Source organism: Anguilla rostrata, chromosome 2, assembly GCF_018555375.3.
Source record: "Anguilla rostrata isolate EN2019 chromosome 2, ASM1855537v3, whole genome shotgun sequence".
In the NCBI taxonomy this organism is placed as follows: Eukaryota; Metazoa; Chordata; class Actinopteri; order Anguilliformes; family Anguillidae; genus Anguilla; species Anguilla rostrata.
Window position 1 is genome coordinate 28,706,909 of NC_057934.1, and position 17,846 is coordinate 28,724,754.

The following is a 17,846-nucleotide window of genomic DNA, read 5'->3' on the forward strand; positions in this document are numbered from 1 at the left end:
TAAGTCGCTCTGGATAAGAGCGTCTGCTAAATGCCTGTAATGTAATGTAATGTAGTTGTCATTGACAGCTATTAATACAAACCTTCTGTGGCTTGCTCTCAATACAGCCCTCATTTATATAGTGTTTCTGTATATCAATCATTAAGACAAGATGTATATTGAAATTGCCCTTTGATTTTAAGTCTTAAATGACCTCAGATGTGAACAAATAAGATGCCCTAATTGACTTTCCAAAAGAAACGTTTGGTAACATGAAATGTGCAGAGTTGTGAAAAATTGAGTTTGAATATCTTTAGCCTGGGTGTATGTAAAATTTTGGCCTCAACTGCAGATTCAGTAGTTACCAATAGAATCAGTGCAATGTGCAGCGTCGCCTTTTTAACGCAGTGTACAAGTTTAGTCATCCGTGGTGTAACAGAAAGTGCTGCTCCAGGGCCCAATAATGGTAAGTGCAGTGCATGTTCAATATGTAGAATTTAGTAGTTACCAGTAGTCTGAATGCGGGCACAGAGGTCCTCAATTTTATGGTGCAACTGGTCGAAGACGCAGCTGACACGGGCCACAGCCACCTTGCTAAACTGCATTTTGTCCTGCAGTTGCAGACTAAGCTCCTCCTCACTGCTACTGCCCAGCGTACAGAGGAAGGACTTTGCACTGTCACTCAGTGGAGCAGGGGGAGCCATCAGGCCTGGGGAGGATGGAAAGGTTGTAGGTTAGAATATCTGAGCAAACAACAGAACTACAGTTACTGATGTAAATTATAAGAGCCAATGTACGTGCGTGTGTGTGCGTTGTGCGTGTGTGTGAGAAAACTTAAGGAACCAGTCTAGAATCATGAGATCCACTTGTTAATTATTAGTAACACAAAAATACTACTTCACCTAAGTTTACAATACCTGGTAAAAGTGTACAATTTTTTTGCTCTTGTGGCACAGATACACTACATGGCCAAAAATATGTGGACACCGCTTCTAATTAGTGGGTGCATAAAATTAAGCCACGCAATCACCATTGACAAACATTGGCAGTAAAATAAGTCATACTGAAGGACTGTGACTTTCAACCCAGCACTGTCATAGGATGCCACCTTTCCAAAAAATCAGTTTGTCAACTTTCTGCTCTGCTAGAGCTGCCCCTGTGAACAGCAGCAAGGGGGGGAGCAACTCCACATTAATGCCCATGGTTTTGGAATAAAATGTTAACCAAGCACATACGAGTGTGAGGTTCGGGTGTCCACGTACTTTTGGCCATGTAGCGTATGTACTGTGAATGTATAAACATATCTGTTTTGGGCTGCATTCATATGTAGAAATCAATCTGACAGAGAACTGACATCTGTCCATGCGACTCATCTGAACACGCAGATTGGAATTTCCATGTCATCACAATTTGCATGCCATTCAAAATGTGATACTCTTATACTTTCGCATTTGAATGACGTGAAACACACACAACCACTCCCCATCGGTAACATTAAATGTAAAAAAAAATAAAACGTTTAATGGCAGACGAAGGCTCAGGTCAGTGGACAAATACCAAGGTTACATGGGCCGAAAAAAGTCGATAGAGGACAAAATTCTGGGAATGACTGCTACAGAGCTCTAAAGATGCTTCGGAAAGCAATAGCTTGAATTATTACTTTTGCCAAATTTGCATCCACTGCAGGTGGCAATACGGATGTGCTCCCATGTTTTTTTACTTCTGTATCAGTAACCAAACCCTTGAGTACACGTGGGTTGTTCAAGTCAGGGTTTCCACCAGTGTACTGCAAGCCCGGTGGCCCGCCGGGCCTAAGTTGACCCCCGCCAGGCCTAAGCATCGGGGAATTTTATTTATTTTTTTAAAATGTATTTTTAATGTGTTTTTTAAACTACAGTTACAGTGGGGCGGCTCGGTTGGAAAGCTCCCCAGCGACATCTGTTGGTTAAAACGTGAACGCACTATAGGAAAACAGCAGGCCTGAGACATAGACGTATGTCTATGGTCTGAGATCAGTGTTCTTTACCCTCATTGTGCGTAGAATGACGTTCAACACTTGACGCTTCCAGCTATCACAAGCTAACGTTACCTAGCAAGCCACCATTTCTTATTTAGTAGGCTAACTAACCTCGTTACAAACGTTATCACTTCATCTCGTCAGCAAGTACATTCTTTTATATTAACATAAGCAGTGTGTAGGTAACATTACTAATAGCATGAATGTAACGTTCAATACATTGTAACATTACATGACTTATTGATCGCCATAGAAATAACGACTTCACTTGTTTATTAATAACGTTAGCTTGATGACATTGATGTGCACGACAATGTGGTCATTTAGCTAACTTAGCTAGCCAGCCAAACAGTCAGTAACACAGATATAGATATTTTGTTGTTGTTGAAATGTGCCCAGCATTCCAATGCTGTACACTGTTGTAAGATTCAGTAGCCAATAAGTAGGCAGTGTTGTGCATACACCGCTCTTACAGCTCGTTTCCAGCCCAAACCACTGCAAAGAGAGCAAACTTTTTCTTTTTTTTTTGTCAGTGACATTTTCTTCTGACATCTACGATGGCAATTGTAACCATTTATTTTGCCTTTTTTGTATAGCTATTTCCATGGATAAAATTGCATTTATTATTATTATTTATTGGTAAAACATTTACTTCATATCCAGGGAGGTAGCCAACTACTTACACGTTACATGACGTGTAGCCATTTAGTAATACGATCGCATTTCAGGCTAGAAAATAACCCGTTAATCCAGAGAAATTGCCGAGTTGTCTTAGAATCTTTATCGCAACAGAATGTATCAAGGCTGGCTTCCCGGATCAAATTTGTTATGACAGCTGCTGTCCAAAACAAACACCTGAGAGAGGCTGCCTGTGTGCGTGCCTCCCCCGAGGCGTTACGTCATTGTTTTGCAATGGGCAGCTGTCGTAAAAACATGCTGGCTTCGATGAGCGATATCGACAAACTCGGAGGCATACGATTTCAATGAATAGGACAGCTTGGAACCGGTTCTCGATTCCCATTCCTATTTAAATGTGCCCAGCATTCCAAAGCTGTAAGTATCAGTAGCCAATCAGGACTTTTTTCAAGTTTTTTGTAGAGTGATATTATTTATTTTATTTTAATTTAATTTAATTTAATTTTTTTTTTGTTGTTTTTGAAAACAGAGCATTCCAAGACTGTACATTGTTGTCAGATTCTTTGTAAGCTGTAAATATGCTATGCTGTAAATAGTTGTTGATTTTTTAAAAATGTGTGTTGAATAAATGATTTATTTATAACAACATTCACATTACGTAGTCATATTTTCAAATCTCCAGTCAGCTTTTAACACTGACTTAATGTAGGGCCCTATGGAATCTGTGATATAGCTTTTTCAAATTCTCAATTCCACGATTCCGTCCATGATTCTGTTATCACAGAAACTATAGGGCTCTACCTTAATGCTGCCACAGGGCCGCTGGCCCCCGCCGAAAGATACTTGCCACCAGGCCTAACAACTTTTCTGGGGGAAACCCTGCAAGTGTAAACAATGTTAATACAGGTATCGGATATGGGTCACTTTTAAAAGTAGATGTAAACAGGCTGTCAAAAAATTGGAATAAAAAACTTGATGCAGGGAATCAAGATCTGTGGTGGAAACGTGGCCTTGGGCATGCATTTCCAGTTTAAATACCTTTGGTACTAGAATTTCCTGGTTAAATTACCCACAAGATTGCAACCATGTTTTTGGTAAGGTCCAAATGCATGTGAAAATCAGTGCATGTTATGGCTATGTGCCAATTTCCCAAGCAAAGATTCCCACAAAGCCAACACCCTGGTTATTATGATGGTGCGTTTACTCAATATTACTGTTACCACTCAGGCAACACTCACATTACAATAAAATGACCAGTCATTAAGGAGAGAGAAGAGCGCAACTCACCAGAAGTGCCATCCTGCTGCAAGTCACCCCCTGCTCTCTCAGCATTACAGGCCTTCTCTTCCTCTGGTGGCTCAGGGTGGAGTTGTCCACTGTCATTTTCCTCAGGGCCAGGGGTAGGATCAGCAGGCAGAGTTTCCACAGGGTCAAATTGGTGGAGTAAGATCTGAACATTTTCATCCAACTGCAAAAAAGAGAAACAAAATATACAGTATACATGGTGTGTCTGACGGTTCTGTACTACAGACACTTTTTTGTACGTGTAACAGCTGGCTTCAAAAAAACGTTATCAAAATTAAAAACCTAAGCATACAAAATTATTTAACTAACCCTACAAATCTGCAACATACAAAAAAAATTATTTATAAATTAATGAATTCAGATTGACTCAAACTATCAAGAAATCAAATCCACTAATCAGCAAACAGCCCTGAGTATGGCACCTGGCTCCAGTAGCGATTGACAATAAGAAGTGTTGTATCATCTGTGGCCTGCCGCTTTTCCAGCTTCTCAATTCTCTCACGAAGCTCATCTTCCATGGCCTGCCTCTGCTCCAGACGCTCACATAGTTTTTTATTCTTAAACTGCAGAACTTTCATGTCCATCTCTTCCTGTGGACACAACAACAGAATAAGAATTCATTACAGCACTCAAGCTGCATCGTACCAGGGGACAGTCAGGAGCCACTGAAATCTATAACCAGTGGAAGTGGAATTAAACAAGAGAATAGACAAGACGTAGACTACACTGGAGGGATGTTTGCCAAGTTGAGCCAAGTGGTGATATAGAAGTCCATGATGGAAAAAAGTACAAGCAGGCACCAGTGTTGGTGCATCCTGTACATGGAAATCTTCCTCTGAGCTGGTAAAGGGGGTGGGGGCACTACCTTGGAAGATGCCATATTTCGTTTCTTTTGTTTGGTTTACACATACCTCTATGCCACACAGCTTGCAGTAGGTTAAGGTGCAAATCTTGAGGTATACACTCAGTACCAGTAGGATTATGGCTGATAAGACTGTATAAAACAGACATACATTTTTGTACAAGCTGCCATGGAACAAGCAACTCACCGTTGAGGACACTCCGCCAATCCTAATTGGTTCGATGAGTGTGGTAGTGGTTTTCTCCTCTTTTTTCCCTTTCTTTTCAGGAGGTCCAGGAGGACTGTCCCCCCCAAGCCCTGCTGCACGCTTCCCTCCCCCTGTTCCAGACATCATTCCCTCTGAAAAGAAAGGACACAAATAATCAGTGAACAGTACCTGTTATCAAAATGATTTTGATATAGAGAAAAAAGTTCATAAAAATGTTTTTTCAAAATCAAAAATGTATACTCTGTCATAGCAGCAAGATAAAGCCAACAATAGCTTGAAGGTATAACCATACAGCAGTGAGAACTGCTCACTAAATAGTGAAATGAGGAAATTATGTGGAATTATCCATTTCACTATTATCAATATCTGCAACTAAATATGGAATAACTATACAATCTTACCATTGGATTTACACAAAGATGTCCCTATCACGATTCATTTATTGTCTTTAACAATCTGTTTGAGAAAAAACACACAAATAGAAGGCGGCGATAGGTATTTACCTATGCCATTTACACCAATGTAACTCCTTTCAGTTCATTCTGATTTGATTGATAACTTATCGTGTAGAGGACAGTACAAACTTCCCAATGGTATATGGCATGCTTCATTAGAATTTTACCAGCATCTAATTTCATGGCCATTGGGCCATAAGGGATTAATGGTAAGTAATATTGTTTGGGGACTTGTACTACAGCTGAGAGAGAACTGGTCTCCAAAATGCAACAGTCTCTAAACGACAAACACCAAATCCTCCTGTAACAGTGTAAGGATTTTGCAGCGTTCACGAAAAATAAAAAGAATAAAACTGAATAAAACAGTTCAATATCATATTTGTTTCATTTGTTTCTTTGTGTATAATGACTACAGCTATTTAAAGTATTGTTTTAAATGCAATACTTTAATTGTCTTTAAAAGCAAGTAAGGCACTGACAGAAAAAATGAGGGATATTTGTCCATCAATTTGAGTTCAAACTTGCAATGTAACCATTTGGAAAATAAACCTGTCATGAACCCGCTCATGGAAATGACTGTAAAACACAATGGACCAGAACATAAGTTAACCAAACAAATAAATGTGATAGCACTCGCTGTTCCGTTGTCCTAAAATTTCTCCTTACCGTGAAGAGGGCCTGACCCGCAGGCTTAGAAATGTGTTAACACGACGGCACAATTATATCAACAAATACCACTGTTGAACGAAAATGCTATATGCTGTAGCTACATTTAGATCAATTCTACTCTCCATAAAAAATAAATGAGCCACTCATGCTCAATCTGTTTTTAATGGCATCATACCATGACGCGTTTAAAACAATACAGTGCTGCACCCCCTTAGAAAAAAAGAAAAGAAAGCTACACGTAAACTTCAAATATAGACTCAATAGTCTGACTTTGACAACTTTGGGACTAAACTGGCTCACTTTAGTAAAACTCAAGTCACTTAAACATCCAGTCAGAAATAGTGGCTTACTAGTAGTTCAATATTATAGTATCATTTTCTGGAGTACTTCAGTATATATGATGTGCTAAAAGTTGTAAAGAAGTTCAAGCATAAGCTATTTTCCTGTAGTGCATAACAGTTTCAAAAGTGAACCAAGTACACTTTCTTATTTTGGGAAAGTTTAATACATTGGTGTGCTTATAATTTGTAGGGTCCATCTTGTCAAAATTCCCTTAAAACTGTGTATTCAGGTAGTAGGCTTATCAGAAGATATCATGAAAGACATCCGAGTGCCACTCCATAGAAATCAGGGGAGTATCCGTAGTTATTATCTAAGAAAACTGAAGTGAGCCTAAGCAAAGTGGTCAGAGGCATATCCACTAAAGCAGTGGTGTCAAACTCGTTGCCATGGAGGGCCGTGTGTATGCAGGTTTTCATTCCAGCCTCAGATCTTGATTATATAATTAGTTAAATTATTTGCTGAATTAGGGATGCAGGTTTGTGCACAATGGTGACCCGACGTCTATGGTGACCCGCATTGTCTAAATAAAAATTTTCTTATATTCTGTGCTTCAATGCAGTTAAACGCATATGGCTGAATGAGTAATTGGACTCAATTAAGGCAGCATTAATTGGTTGGAATGAAAACCTGCATACACACGGCCCTCCATGGCAACGAGTTTGACACCACTGCACTAAAGCCTAAGCAAGCTGAGGATGTACAGCAGCACAATGCATTGTTGATTTTTTCTATAGGATTGGGGTTCCTAAAAGAATACTCACTGACCAAGGAGGGGGATTCAGGAATATGGTGCTGTCCTATTATCATTCATTTTCAATGGTTTCTCAACAATAATATCTTTGCCTGTGCAGTCAGTTTCATTAATCAAAAACATGGCTGAGGCTCACTTCAGTCGTTATTTAACTACAGATCCTCCCCTGAATTCTATGATGGAGTGGTGCAGGGATGTCTTTCATGATATCACATGAAAGGCCTACTATTTTAAACTAGTTTTAGACCTAAGAGATCCTGACAATAAAGTTTCAACTATAAAGTTTTGTAAGCACACTAATATAGCATACTTTCTTAAAATAATAATGTGTACTTGGTTCACTTTTGAACAATTATACACTTCAAGAAAATATACATAGGCTTATACTTACACTTCTTCACAACTTTTAATACACCAAGTAGGCTGCAGAAATGATATTAAAATACTTAACTAGTAGGAAGTCACTAGTGCTCACTGGATGTTTATGTTACCTTTGAGTTTTATTAACTAAAACGTGAGCCAGTTTAGTACCAACGTTAATGTCAGACTAGCTGGCCTATACTTAAAGTTCACGTGTAACCCACAGTTTTTATTTTATTTTTTTAGTAAGGGGTGGTTTTACGGTTTTAAGCACTCTGCACTATGATGGCATTATGGGCTACACAGATCGGGTGACTGACTAGAGTTTTTATGTATAGTAGGTTGAGCTAAATGCATTGCATCATGTACCGTTTTTTCCCCCCATTTATGGTATTTCTCGTTATTTGTGTCGCCGTGATAACACAATCTACGCTTTCGGGTCAGGCAGTCTTCTCGTTAAGGAGAAATTTTAGGCAAGCAGTACCGATATTGCTTGTGTCGACAGTGCTACGACGGAAACAGAGATATATTTACTTCGCCGCCACATCTGTCCAAAATGTTAACAAATCAGCCATTTTTCACGGTCTGGAGATATTTTATGACGACGTTCAGATAGTCTAACAACAATATGCAGCTTAGTAAGCGAACTTGGCATCGTTAGCAAGCTAAATGGGATATTAACATGTCAGCAAGATAAAGCGCAAACGCCGGCTAAGTAACCTGCCATACTACCAAACACGTCTGGACAGCTGGCTAAACTTAGTGATAAATTCAAATATAAAAACTGTAAGATGGGCACCAGCTAGCAAGCTAACATCAGGGGTAGACTAAAATTTGCTAGCTAACTCACAAGCTGACAAGCGAACTGAGGTCTATAGACTATGTATCTAGCTGTAGCAATCGGTGTACTTGGCTAGCTAGTTAGCAAACCGTTTAACTTAGAAACACAAAAGCTAGTTCGTGGGTAAAGCGGCTCGCGTCCATTATTCGGCATTATTAGGTCGACACCGAAATTGGGAGGTTCGCAAGTCTCATTAGATAGCTAATCTGGCTCACAACACACCAGCAAGGCATTAGACTACGGTAATGTAGCTAATCGGTAACGTTACCGCTTTTGAGCAAGCTGGGCATTATTACCTTATGGATTAGCTTTAGCGTTCAGTAAAAGCGTGGATAAAAATTAAAGAAATTACACAAAAATAACACAAATCTTTACCTGAACCAACAGACTTTCGTTCGTGTCATACAGAAGGACCCCTGCTGCCGGGAGAAATGGTGGCTACCGTGGCTTGGTTAGCGGTTGGCACATAGACATATATATATATGTCTATGGGTTGGCAGCTGTGTTCGTCTTCTTCTTCCTCGTCTTCTCCTTCTTCTGAGGTTTAATGGTGGTAAAACCAGATTTCGGTGCATTACCGCCACCAACTGGACTGGAGTGTGGAGCAGTAGATTTGTAGCAGTAGTAGTGCTCAATGCGTCCTGGCACCTTTGGGACTCCCCCTTTCTGCACTGAGATGTTGATGAAAGAGTTTTTCAGGAGGTACTCTGTCAGGCGTCGGACAACGATACTGAAGAATATTTTGCTTTCAACGCTGAGGAGTGAGATAGTTCTGAACTGCTCAATGTTACTTGAGTTCTCCTCCTTTGGAATCCAGACACCCTCTGCAAATCTCCACTGCTGGGCTAACTTCCCTTTCCTTCAGATCACTGTGAGGATCCTCCATAGCCAGTGTAAGGGACACCTCTTGTAGACCTTGTATGGCACTCCACTTGGGCCAGGGGCAGAGCTTGTTCTGGCAGCTCTGAGGACTGCCTGAACTTCCTTCAGGGTAGGCTACTTGATGTTGCACTCATAGGTGGGGTCTGGTGGTATTATCAAGGCTCTGTAGTTCCCCAGGTCTTGCTCCCAAGCCCTGTCACTGTAGAAGCTGTTGAGGTGCTGGTCAACCTCCTCTTTAGAGCATGTGAGGTGGCTGCTTTGCTTTTGCCCAAGCAATTGCCTGGTGAAGCCAAAAGGGTTCACGATGAAGGCTGCACGTGTAACTGGTGTGATCTTGCGTTGTGTTGTGTAAAAGCACCACAAACCAGGATTCCCAGTTGAGTTGGTTTATTCTGATAATAGACAAACAGTGCTGTCACTGGGCTGTTCTCAAACATGTATCTTCAGCAATGATGGTACACTTGCATGGGCAAGTTAAACTGGGCAGTATATAACCAACAATATCCATTACAGTATAAATATGTACCTGATAATAGACAAACAGTGCGATCACTGGACTGTTCTCAAACATGTATCTTCAGCAATGATGATACTAGAAATATAGAAACACTCACGTTACCACACACACACACGCGGCCTGGTAAGTGGCTAACTTAGCTAGCAACATAGCCTACATGCCGTTCGTCGCAGTTCGTAGAACAGATATAGTGAATATACAAATCTACAAATGCACAAAAGTCTTTGTCCATGTGTAAACTCTTCTAGGTACATATGCATTGATATAGCGATAAAATTGTGAACAAATATGAACAATCTCTTAAAATAATTGGCACAATGTTATAACGTGACCCACCGCTTGCATGGGCAAGTTAAACTGGGAAGAACGTAACGTGCGTCATTCCCTTAAAGGCAACTACACAAGTATTTTAAAGTGATAGAACACTAGACCAAAATACACATATACACCTCTGGTACAATGGCAAGTGTAATCATTATTAACCATGTTACGCCCTCTCTCTGCCCCGTCTTCTGTGCCACTCTGCTCTGTGAAGAATGATAAGCTTCCTCCTGATGATGTTGCGGAGCTCTGCTAATGCAACCCTGTCTTCTTACCCCGCCTCCTTGTACGGCCGCCTTAGATCTCAGTTCCTGCCTAAGCTGGCTGATCCTCATCTCCCATCAGTTTGGCCCACCAGGGTTGGCCCACGTTGCTCCTTAGTACCAAACCTTTCGGCTGCAATGCAGATGATGATTGATGCCATAGACTTGAGCCATCAGTCTGCATCACCCTTAGCGGTAGCTTCAAGGATCTCATCTACATCCTCATCATTACATTACATTACATTACAGGCATTTGGCAGATGCTCTTATCCAGAGCGACGTACAACAAAGTGTATAACCATAACCAGGAACAAGTATGACGAAACCCCTAGAGAGAAGTACCGGTCCAAGTACAGGGAACAACCGCATAGTTCAACTTGGACCCTGATGGTTAAACTGATTAACACTAACAACGAGAACGGCAACAACGCAATCTATGGAAAAATAAAAATACATAAAAAATACAAGTAGTCGTTAAGACAGGCGCATCAACTAAGTAACCTATGAAACAGCTGCCTAGTTACAACCCTAAGTTTAGTCATTTACAGGGGGGAAGGGAGGGATGGAGAGAGGTGCAGCCTGAAGAGGTGGGTCTTCAGTCGTCGTTTGAAATTGTTCACAGTCTCAGCTGTTCTGACCTCCACAGGAGGTCATTCCACCATTGGGGCCAGAACAGACAGGAGACGTGTTCTGGAAGTGCAGGTGCGAAGAGGGAGAGGTGCTAGGCTCCTGAGGTAGCAGAACGGAGGGATCTGGCTGGCATGTAGGGTTTGAATATCTTGTGACGGTATGCTGGGGCTGATCCCTTGACTGCCTGGTATGCTAGGACCAATGTTTTGAATTTGATGCGAGCTATAACAGGCAGCCAGTGGAGGGTAGTGAGCAGGGGAGTTACGTGGGAGTGTCTGGGGAGGTTGAAGACCAGACGAGCCGCAGCATTCTGAATGAGCTGCAGGGTCTGGTGGCAGATGCTGGTAGTCCAGCCAGAAGAGAGTTGCAGTAGTCCAGGCGGGATAGAACCATTGCTTGGACCAGGAGCTGGGTTGAGTAGGTGGTGAGAAATGGGCGGATTCTGCGGATGTTGTATAGTCTGCATGCCCGGGTTACTGCTGCAATGTTGTTGGAGAGGGACAGCCTGTTGTCCATCATCACTCCGAGATTCTTGGCGCAGGGTGATGATGTCACTACGATGTCCCCTAAGAAATGGAAAAGTCGAGGAGGGGAGAGGATAGAGCAGGAATAAAGATTAGCTCCGTCTTTCCTGGGTTGAGCTTCAGGTGGTGATTGTCCATCCAGCTCTGTATGTCCCTCAGGCAAGCGGAGATGCGGGCAGGGACCTGTGTGTCCGATGGGGAGAAGGAGAGAAAGAGTTGCGTGTCGTCGGCATAGGAGTGATAGGACAAGCCATGGGCAGATATTACAGGGCCAAGGGATCTGGTGTACATGGAGAAGAGAAGGGGACCAAGGACTGAGCCCTGGGGAACTCCGGTGGTGAGGGGACGGGGTGGTGATACCTTACCCGCCCAGGCAACCTGGAAGGAGCGGTCAGAGAGGTAGGACTCAATCCAGTCAAGGACTGTGCCGCGGATCCCTGTTGCTGCCAGGGAGGACAGGAGGGTAGAGTGGTCCACCGTGTCAAATGCAGCGGAGAGGTCTAGAAGAATCAGGACAGAGGAGAGGGAGGCTGCTCGTGCGGCATGGAGTGACTCACTGACCGAGAGGATTGCAGTTTCAGTCGAGTGGCCAGGCCTGAAGCCAGACTGGTGGGGATCAAGCAGGTTGTTCTCAGAGAAGAAAGCAGAGAGCTGGTTAGATGCAGCACGTTCCAGTGTTTTGGATAGGAAAGGGAGGAGAGATACCGGGCGGTAGTTCTGAATGACTGAAGGATCTAGTGTGGGTTTCTTCAGCAGCGGGGTGATGTGGGCCTTCTTGAAGGATGAGGGGAAACATCCAGAAGATAGGGATGAGTTCACGAGGGAGGCGACAAAAGGGAGGATGTCTGGTGTGATTGCTTGAAGGAGAGATGAGGGGATAGGGTCGAGGGCGCAGGTGGTAGGGCGGTGGGTGAGCAGAAGCTGGGAGACTTCAGTGTCTGAGAGGAGAGAAAATGTGGAGAAACAGGGGGCGGAGGACGCGGAGGGGGCGGAGGACGCGGAGGGGGCGGAGGACGCAGAGGGGGCAAAGGAGCTGCGGATGTCTGCAATCTTTTCGTCAAAGAATGCTGCAAAGTCATCTGCAGTGAAGGAAGACTGGGGTGGAGGAGGTGGCACGCTGAGGAGAGAAGAGAAAATAGAGAAAAGTTGACGAGGGTTAGAAATGGAGTTATGAATTTTGGTTTGGTAGAATTTTGCCTTAGCGGCAGTGACAGAAGAAGAGAACTCTGTCAGGAGAGATTGATAGGCTGAGAGGTCAGATGGGTCCCTGGATTTGGCCCACTTCCTCTCAGCAGCGCGGAGGGTGGCCCTGGAGGTGCGTAGGATGTCAGACATCCATGGACTGGGAGGGGATGAACGTGCTGGCCTAGGGACGAAGGGGCATAGGGAGTCGAGTGCTGAGGAGAGAGATGACGTCAGGGTGGAGGATGCAGAGTTAGTGGGGAGCTTGGAAAATGATTGAAGAGGGGGGAGGGAAGCAGTCACTCTGGGAGCAAGAGAAGAGGGTGACAGGGAGCGGAGGTTACGGCGGACAGTGACAGTGGGGATGGGAGGGGGAGAGGGAGGGTGTGGAGAGAGGGGGAGGAGAAGGAGATGAAATGATGGTCAGACGTATGCAGGGGGTAACCGTAAGATTGGAGCTGGAGCAGGTCCTCAGGAAGATCAGGTCTAGGAGGTTGCCTGCCTTGTGGGTTGGAGGAGAGTGTTGTAGGGAGAGGTCAAAGGAGTGAAGTAGTGGTAGGAAGGCAGCAGACTGGGAGGCTTCTAGGTGGATGTTAAAATCTCCAAGGAGGATCAGCGGGGTCCCATCCTCAGGGAAGGAGCTGAGCAGGGTGTCTAGCTCATCCAGGAAGCTTCCCAGGGGCCCCGGGGGGCGATAAATAACAATAATATAAAGGTTAGCAGGGTAGGTGATAGAGACAGGATGGAATTCAAAAGTGGATATGGACAGGTCAGGGAGGGGGAGAACAGAGAATTTCCAGGTGGGGGAGATCAGTAGACCAGTACCCCCACCACGGCCAGATCGCCGGGGGGTGTGGGAGAAGGAGTAGGAGGATGAGAGGGCAGCAGGAGTGGCAGAGTTGTCTGGTGTGATCCAGGTCTCTGTGGAGCTACTCTCTCTCCTTGTTGGCTGCAGTCCACTTGACCTGACGATGTTCTGACTCTGGGCTTGGGGGTGGAGCCCATGGCACTTGGAGGTTCCGAGCACTGTGGGGTGACTCCGGGCCTGGTTCCTCCTGAATCTCACCAAGTATTGCTCCTGTGCGTTGCACCACTTGCTCTCCCCTCAAGCATCTCATCTTAGCCTGCTGGATCTTCAGGCCATGTGGGTTTTTGCAGACCTTACCACATATACATACTGCACTCATAGTCGATACTCCATTAGCTTGGGTCGTTGCCTGAGTGTCTGTCCGGTTGGGGTGCTCATCCTCCCCCCCCCCCTCTCAGGCAACCTTGGGGGTATTTTTCTGTAAGGGTTTTCGTTGCTTGTTTTGGGTTGTCCTTCTCAGGACCTGCAGTTTGGGGTGCTAACCCTCCCTGCCCCAGTGTCCATCTCTCCGAGCTGTCCATATATATATATATATACATGGCAGATGTTGAGCAAAATATCCTGTCTGCAGAGCTAGGGTTATTCCCAATAGCGCTGCCATATATACAGCCAGATGTTCTGACACCCTCTTCTATATGACTAAATTCAATTTGGAAATAAACACAGCAGCGCCTGCATGACCAGAAATAGGATACTTAGATCCATCTGTGGATACAATTAACATATCTGCAAAGTGTTGTTCAATGTGTCCTTGAACTATATCACAAATAGGTAGAAAACTGTATTTTCCTTTCAGTTTTATGAAGTCTACGCTTGGCATTGGGAATAACCAGGGAGGAATTGAGGACTGTAGGGCTAGATAGTGCAATCCTATCATTCCCGCTTTAGCATCCCCTACCCATCAAAAACTTCTGAACTTGGACTTGTGTTCCTAGTATTCTGTTAAAACAGCCTTACTGCGGTTCTAATGTCTTTGCCCCTACAGATTCTTCCAATATGCAAGCATTAATTTGCTTCTCCTGATTCATCGAGGCATTTCTCCCATTTCAACCTGCATTGCAGATACTGTGGATGTTTTAAATGAACCAATACATATTCTAAGCACTTGAGCTTGTAAAGCATCTAATTTCTTGAGGTTAATTTCTGCTGCTGACATACACTATACATCGTAGTCTAAAACCAATCTACAGAGTGCCCAGTATATATTTGTCAGAGATGTTCTATTTGCTCCCGTTCCTGTTCTGATAAGCACTGCAGTATATTAATAACTTTCTTACATTTATTTCAGATTTTATTTATATGTTCATTCCAGGTGAGCTTCTCATCAAACCACACTCCAAGGAATCTTACCACTTTCCCTTACTCTAATGTTGCCTATGCATTTTTAAGGAGATAGGTCTGTGGCATCTCGAAAAACATAGCAGTTGTGTTTTGATCTAAATACCCAATTGTGTGCCCATTTCTCTACCTTTCTTAACAGATAAGGGACATTTGTCCTCTTATCCAGAGAGCCCTATCATTAGCATACAGAGATTTTCCTATATCTTGTTTTATGTGAGAGAAGATATCATTAATCATTATATTGAATAATAGTGGACTGCACACACTGCCCTGTGGTGTTCCATTCTCCACTATATACACATTTGAATAGTCTTCACCCGCCCTTACTTGTATTTTCCTTTCAAAGAAGTCCAATACACAATTATACTGTATATTTTGCCACCAATGTTTAATGATTTTAGTTTAATAAGGAGTCCGTCTTTCCAAAGCATATTGTATGCTTTTTCCACATCAAAAAAGACTGCTACCACTACTTCTCTGTTGGTCTGACATTTCTTAATATCTGATTCTAAACACAAAACAGAATCTATAGTGCTTTGCCCCTTACAGATTCCACTCTGATATTGGGAAAATAAATCTCTGCTTTCAAGGAAGTATCTTAGTCTTTCAGTTATCATTTGTTTCATAATTTTACCTAAGTGGGATGTTAAAGCAATAGGTCTATAACTAGCAGGGTCTGATGGGTCTTTACCAGGTTTGAAGATTGGCACAATTACTGCCTGTTTCCATACTGATGGAAGTTGGCCCAGACTGTATTAAAAAGCTTCAAAACTACTGCAAGTGTTTTGTCATTCATGTACTCTATCATGCTATAGCAAACCCCATCTTTCCCAGGTGAAGTCATACGTGCATTACTGATGGCTCTTTTTAACTCCTATAATTTAAACAATGACACAAATGAATTTCCTGATGGTGCCCTTTTCTCAAATATTCCTGGATTTCCTTCCATGATTTTTCTTCTGCACTGTCTGGCTTCCAAGGTAAGATTTTCAGAACTATTTCCTGAATGTTTCTGCAGCAGTTCAGCCTTTTCCCTGTTACCGACTGCAGTTTTGTCCACACCACTCAGTACAGGTAGCTCATAATTTCTCCTTATGCCCCCCATTTTCTAATCATGCCCCATACATCAGACAGCCGAGTCTCTCTCCCGATACTGTTACAAAATGTCCACCAGTATGTGCACTTTGCTGTTCTTATAGTTTTCCTAACTACTGCTTGAGCGTTTTAGTACTGGACTAATGTCCAAAATAAATGATGAACTTTAATTTGTCTAAAAGCCCTATGCCTTGTTTTTATTGCTTCCTTACAGCTATCATTCCACCATGGCACACTTTTTACCCGACAACCTCCTTTACTCTAGCTGTGATGTTGGTGGTGCTGCTGGTTCTCATACAGTTCATTGATTGAGTGGTATGGATGCTAAGCACCTCATGTTATCATTTCCGGCTCAGTTAACACAGCACCATAGACATGCATAATTAACTAGGCTAGCACGCCTTCAGCTAACCAAAAAGCATAAACACAAGAAACAAGGTGCAGCTAAAATGAAGAAGAGAGGCGATTGCAGCATCCAAAATCGCATAGCACATATTTAATTTATTTATTTAATGTTTATTTGATAGGGACAGATACATTTCAACATAGATTATTGTCAAACAATATCCAATGCAATGTATCATACCATTTATAGCATATGCTAATTTCCGATGCTTGTCCCTAGATGGGCTGATAAATATACTATCATTCAGCGCATTTAGTATGTGAGTAAAAAGTGTATTGCCTTTTCGGATATACTATGTCGTCATAGAAGAACCTCTTCTTCTTCTTCTTTGCAGATTTTGGCAGTTTTAAAACTAATGTTCGTCCATTCCCACCACCTAGTGGGCTGGAGTGTGACCAAGGACAGCTGTGACTACTTCCCCTCCCTAAAAATTTTATTATAATAATAATAATAATAATAATAATAATAATAATAAATGATCCCCAAAAAAAACCAACACTCAACACTAAGAAAAGATAAATAGAATAAATACACCCAAACTCTACTAAACTAGCAATCAGTAATCTTAACAGAAATGCAACTACACTATAACATAAATAACTAATCCTAAACCCTCCTAACATTTCCTGATGGCATCTTCAACAGTCCTCCCAGTTTTAAACCCTGAATGCTATGTTCCTGCAGGACATTACATAGCCTCTCCCTCTCCCTCACATATTTACCACACTCCTCCAAAACATGGGACACTGACTCCCACTCCTGGCAGTAATCAAACAGCCCTGTCAGATGTTTATCCATACATTTCAATTTCCCATTCAGTCCCGTATGCACCAACCTCATCCTGGATATCTTGGGTTCCTCCTTCCTATCGCTTTCAGACAACCTCCCCTTCCCCACCTTTCTTTGTATTGCATAAAGGTGTCAACCCCTGCTCTCTTTCCCCCACTCTTCCTGCCACCTCGTCTTTACTGCAGCTTTAATTATGCATTTTGCTTCCTCCCTACCCAATGGGACCTCCAGATCCAGCACCTCCCTCACTATTTCCCATTTAGTTAGTCCAGCCCCCTCATTCCCCTCAATGCCTACATGAGCTTTAGCTAAACTTTACCCATACCCTACCCTGCTGAACTCAGAGAGTTTGCAGAGACATCAACGCTGAACTGGAATCTGAGCATATACCTGGCCTATCTGGGCACACATCCTCCATCCATTGGTGTTGCCAACAACTCCACTGTAAACACTGTCACATGGTCCATCACTAAACCGTCACAAATATCCAGAATGTAAAAATAAATTTTATGCCAATGTAACATTATAATTAGTCTAGTGTAATGCCATTTAAATGGGTTGATAACCAGCCAGTTAGCAAGACCACATGGGAATAAATTTGTA

At 42.8% G+C, this 17,846-nt stretch overlaps 1 protein-coding gene and 1 pseudogene across 1 annotated transcript in view; both read right to left on the minus strand.

Moving 5' to 3' along the window:
• Positions 1-8,963, minus strand: part of rnf40 (ring finger protein 40) — a 48,032-nt gene extending 39,069 nt beyond the window's left edge. The window contains exons 1-5 of the mRNA XM_064324455.1: positions 8,801-8,963; positions 4,987-5,138; positions 4,360-4,527; positions 3,920-4,100; positions 488-688 (exon numbers count right to left, since the gene is read on the minus strand). Of these exons, the coding sequence (XP_064180525.1) occupies positions 488-688; positions 3,920-4,100; positions 4,360-4,527; positions 4,987-5,133 (697 nt within the window). The 5' untranslated portion in view covers positions 5,134-5,138; positions 8,801-8,963. The remainder of the gene's footprint in view (positions 1-487; positions 689-3,919; positions 4,101-4,359; positions 4,528-4,986; positions 5,139-8,800) is intronic.
• Positions 8,912-17,846, minus strand: part of LOC135242664 (E3 ubiquitin-protein ligase BRE1B-like) — a 37,487-nt pseudogene continuing 28,552 nt past the window's right edge.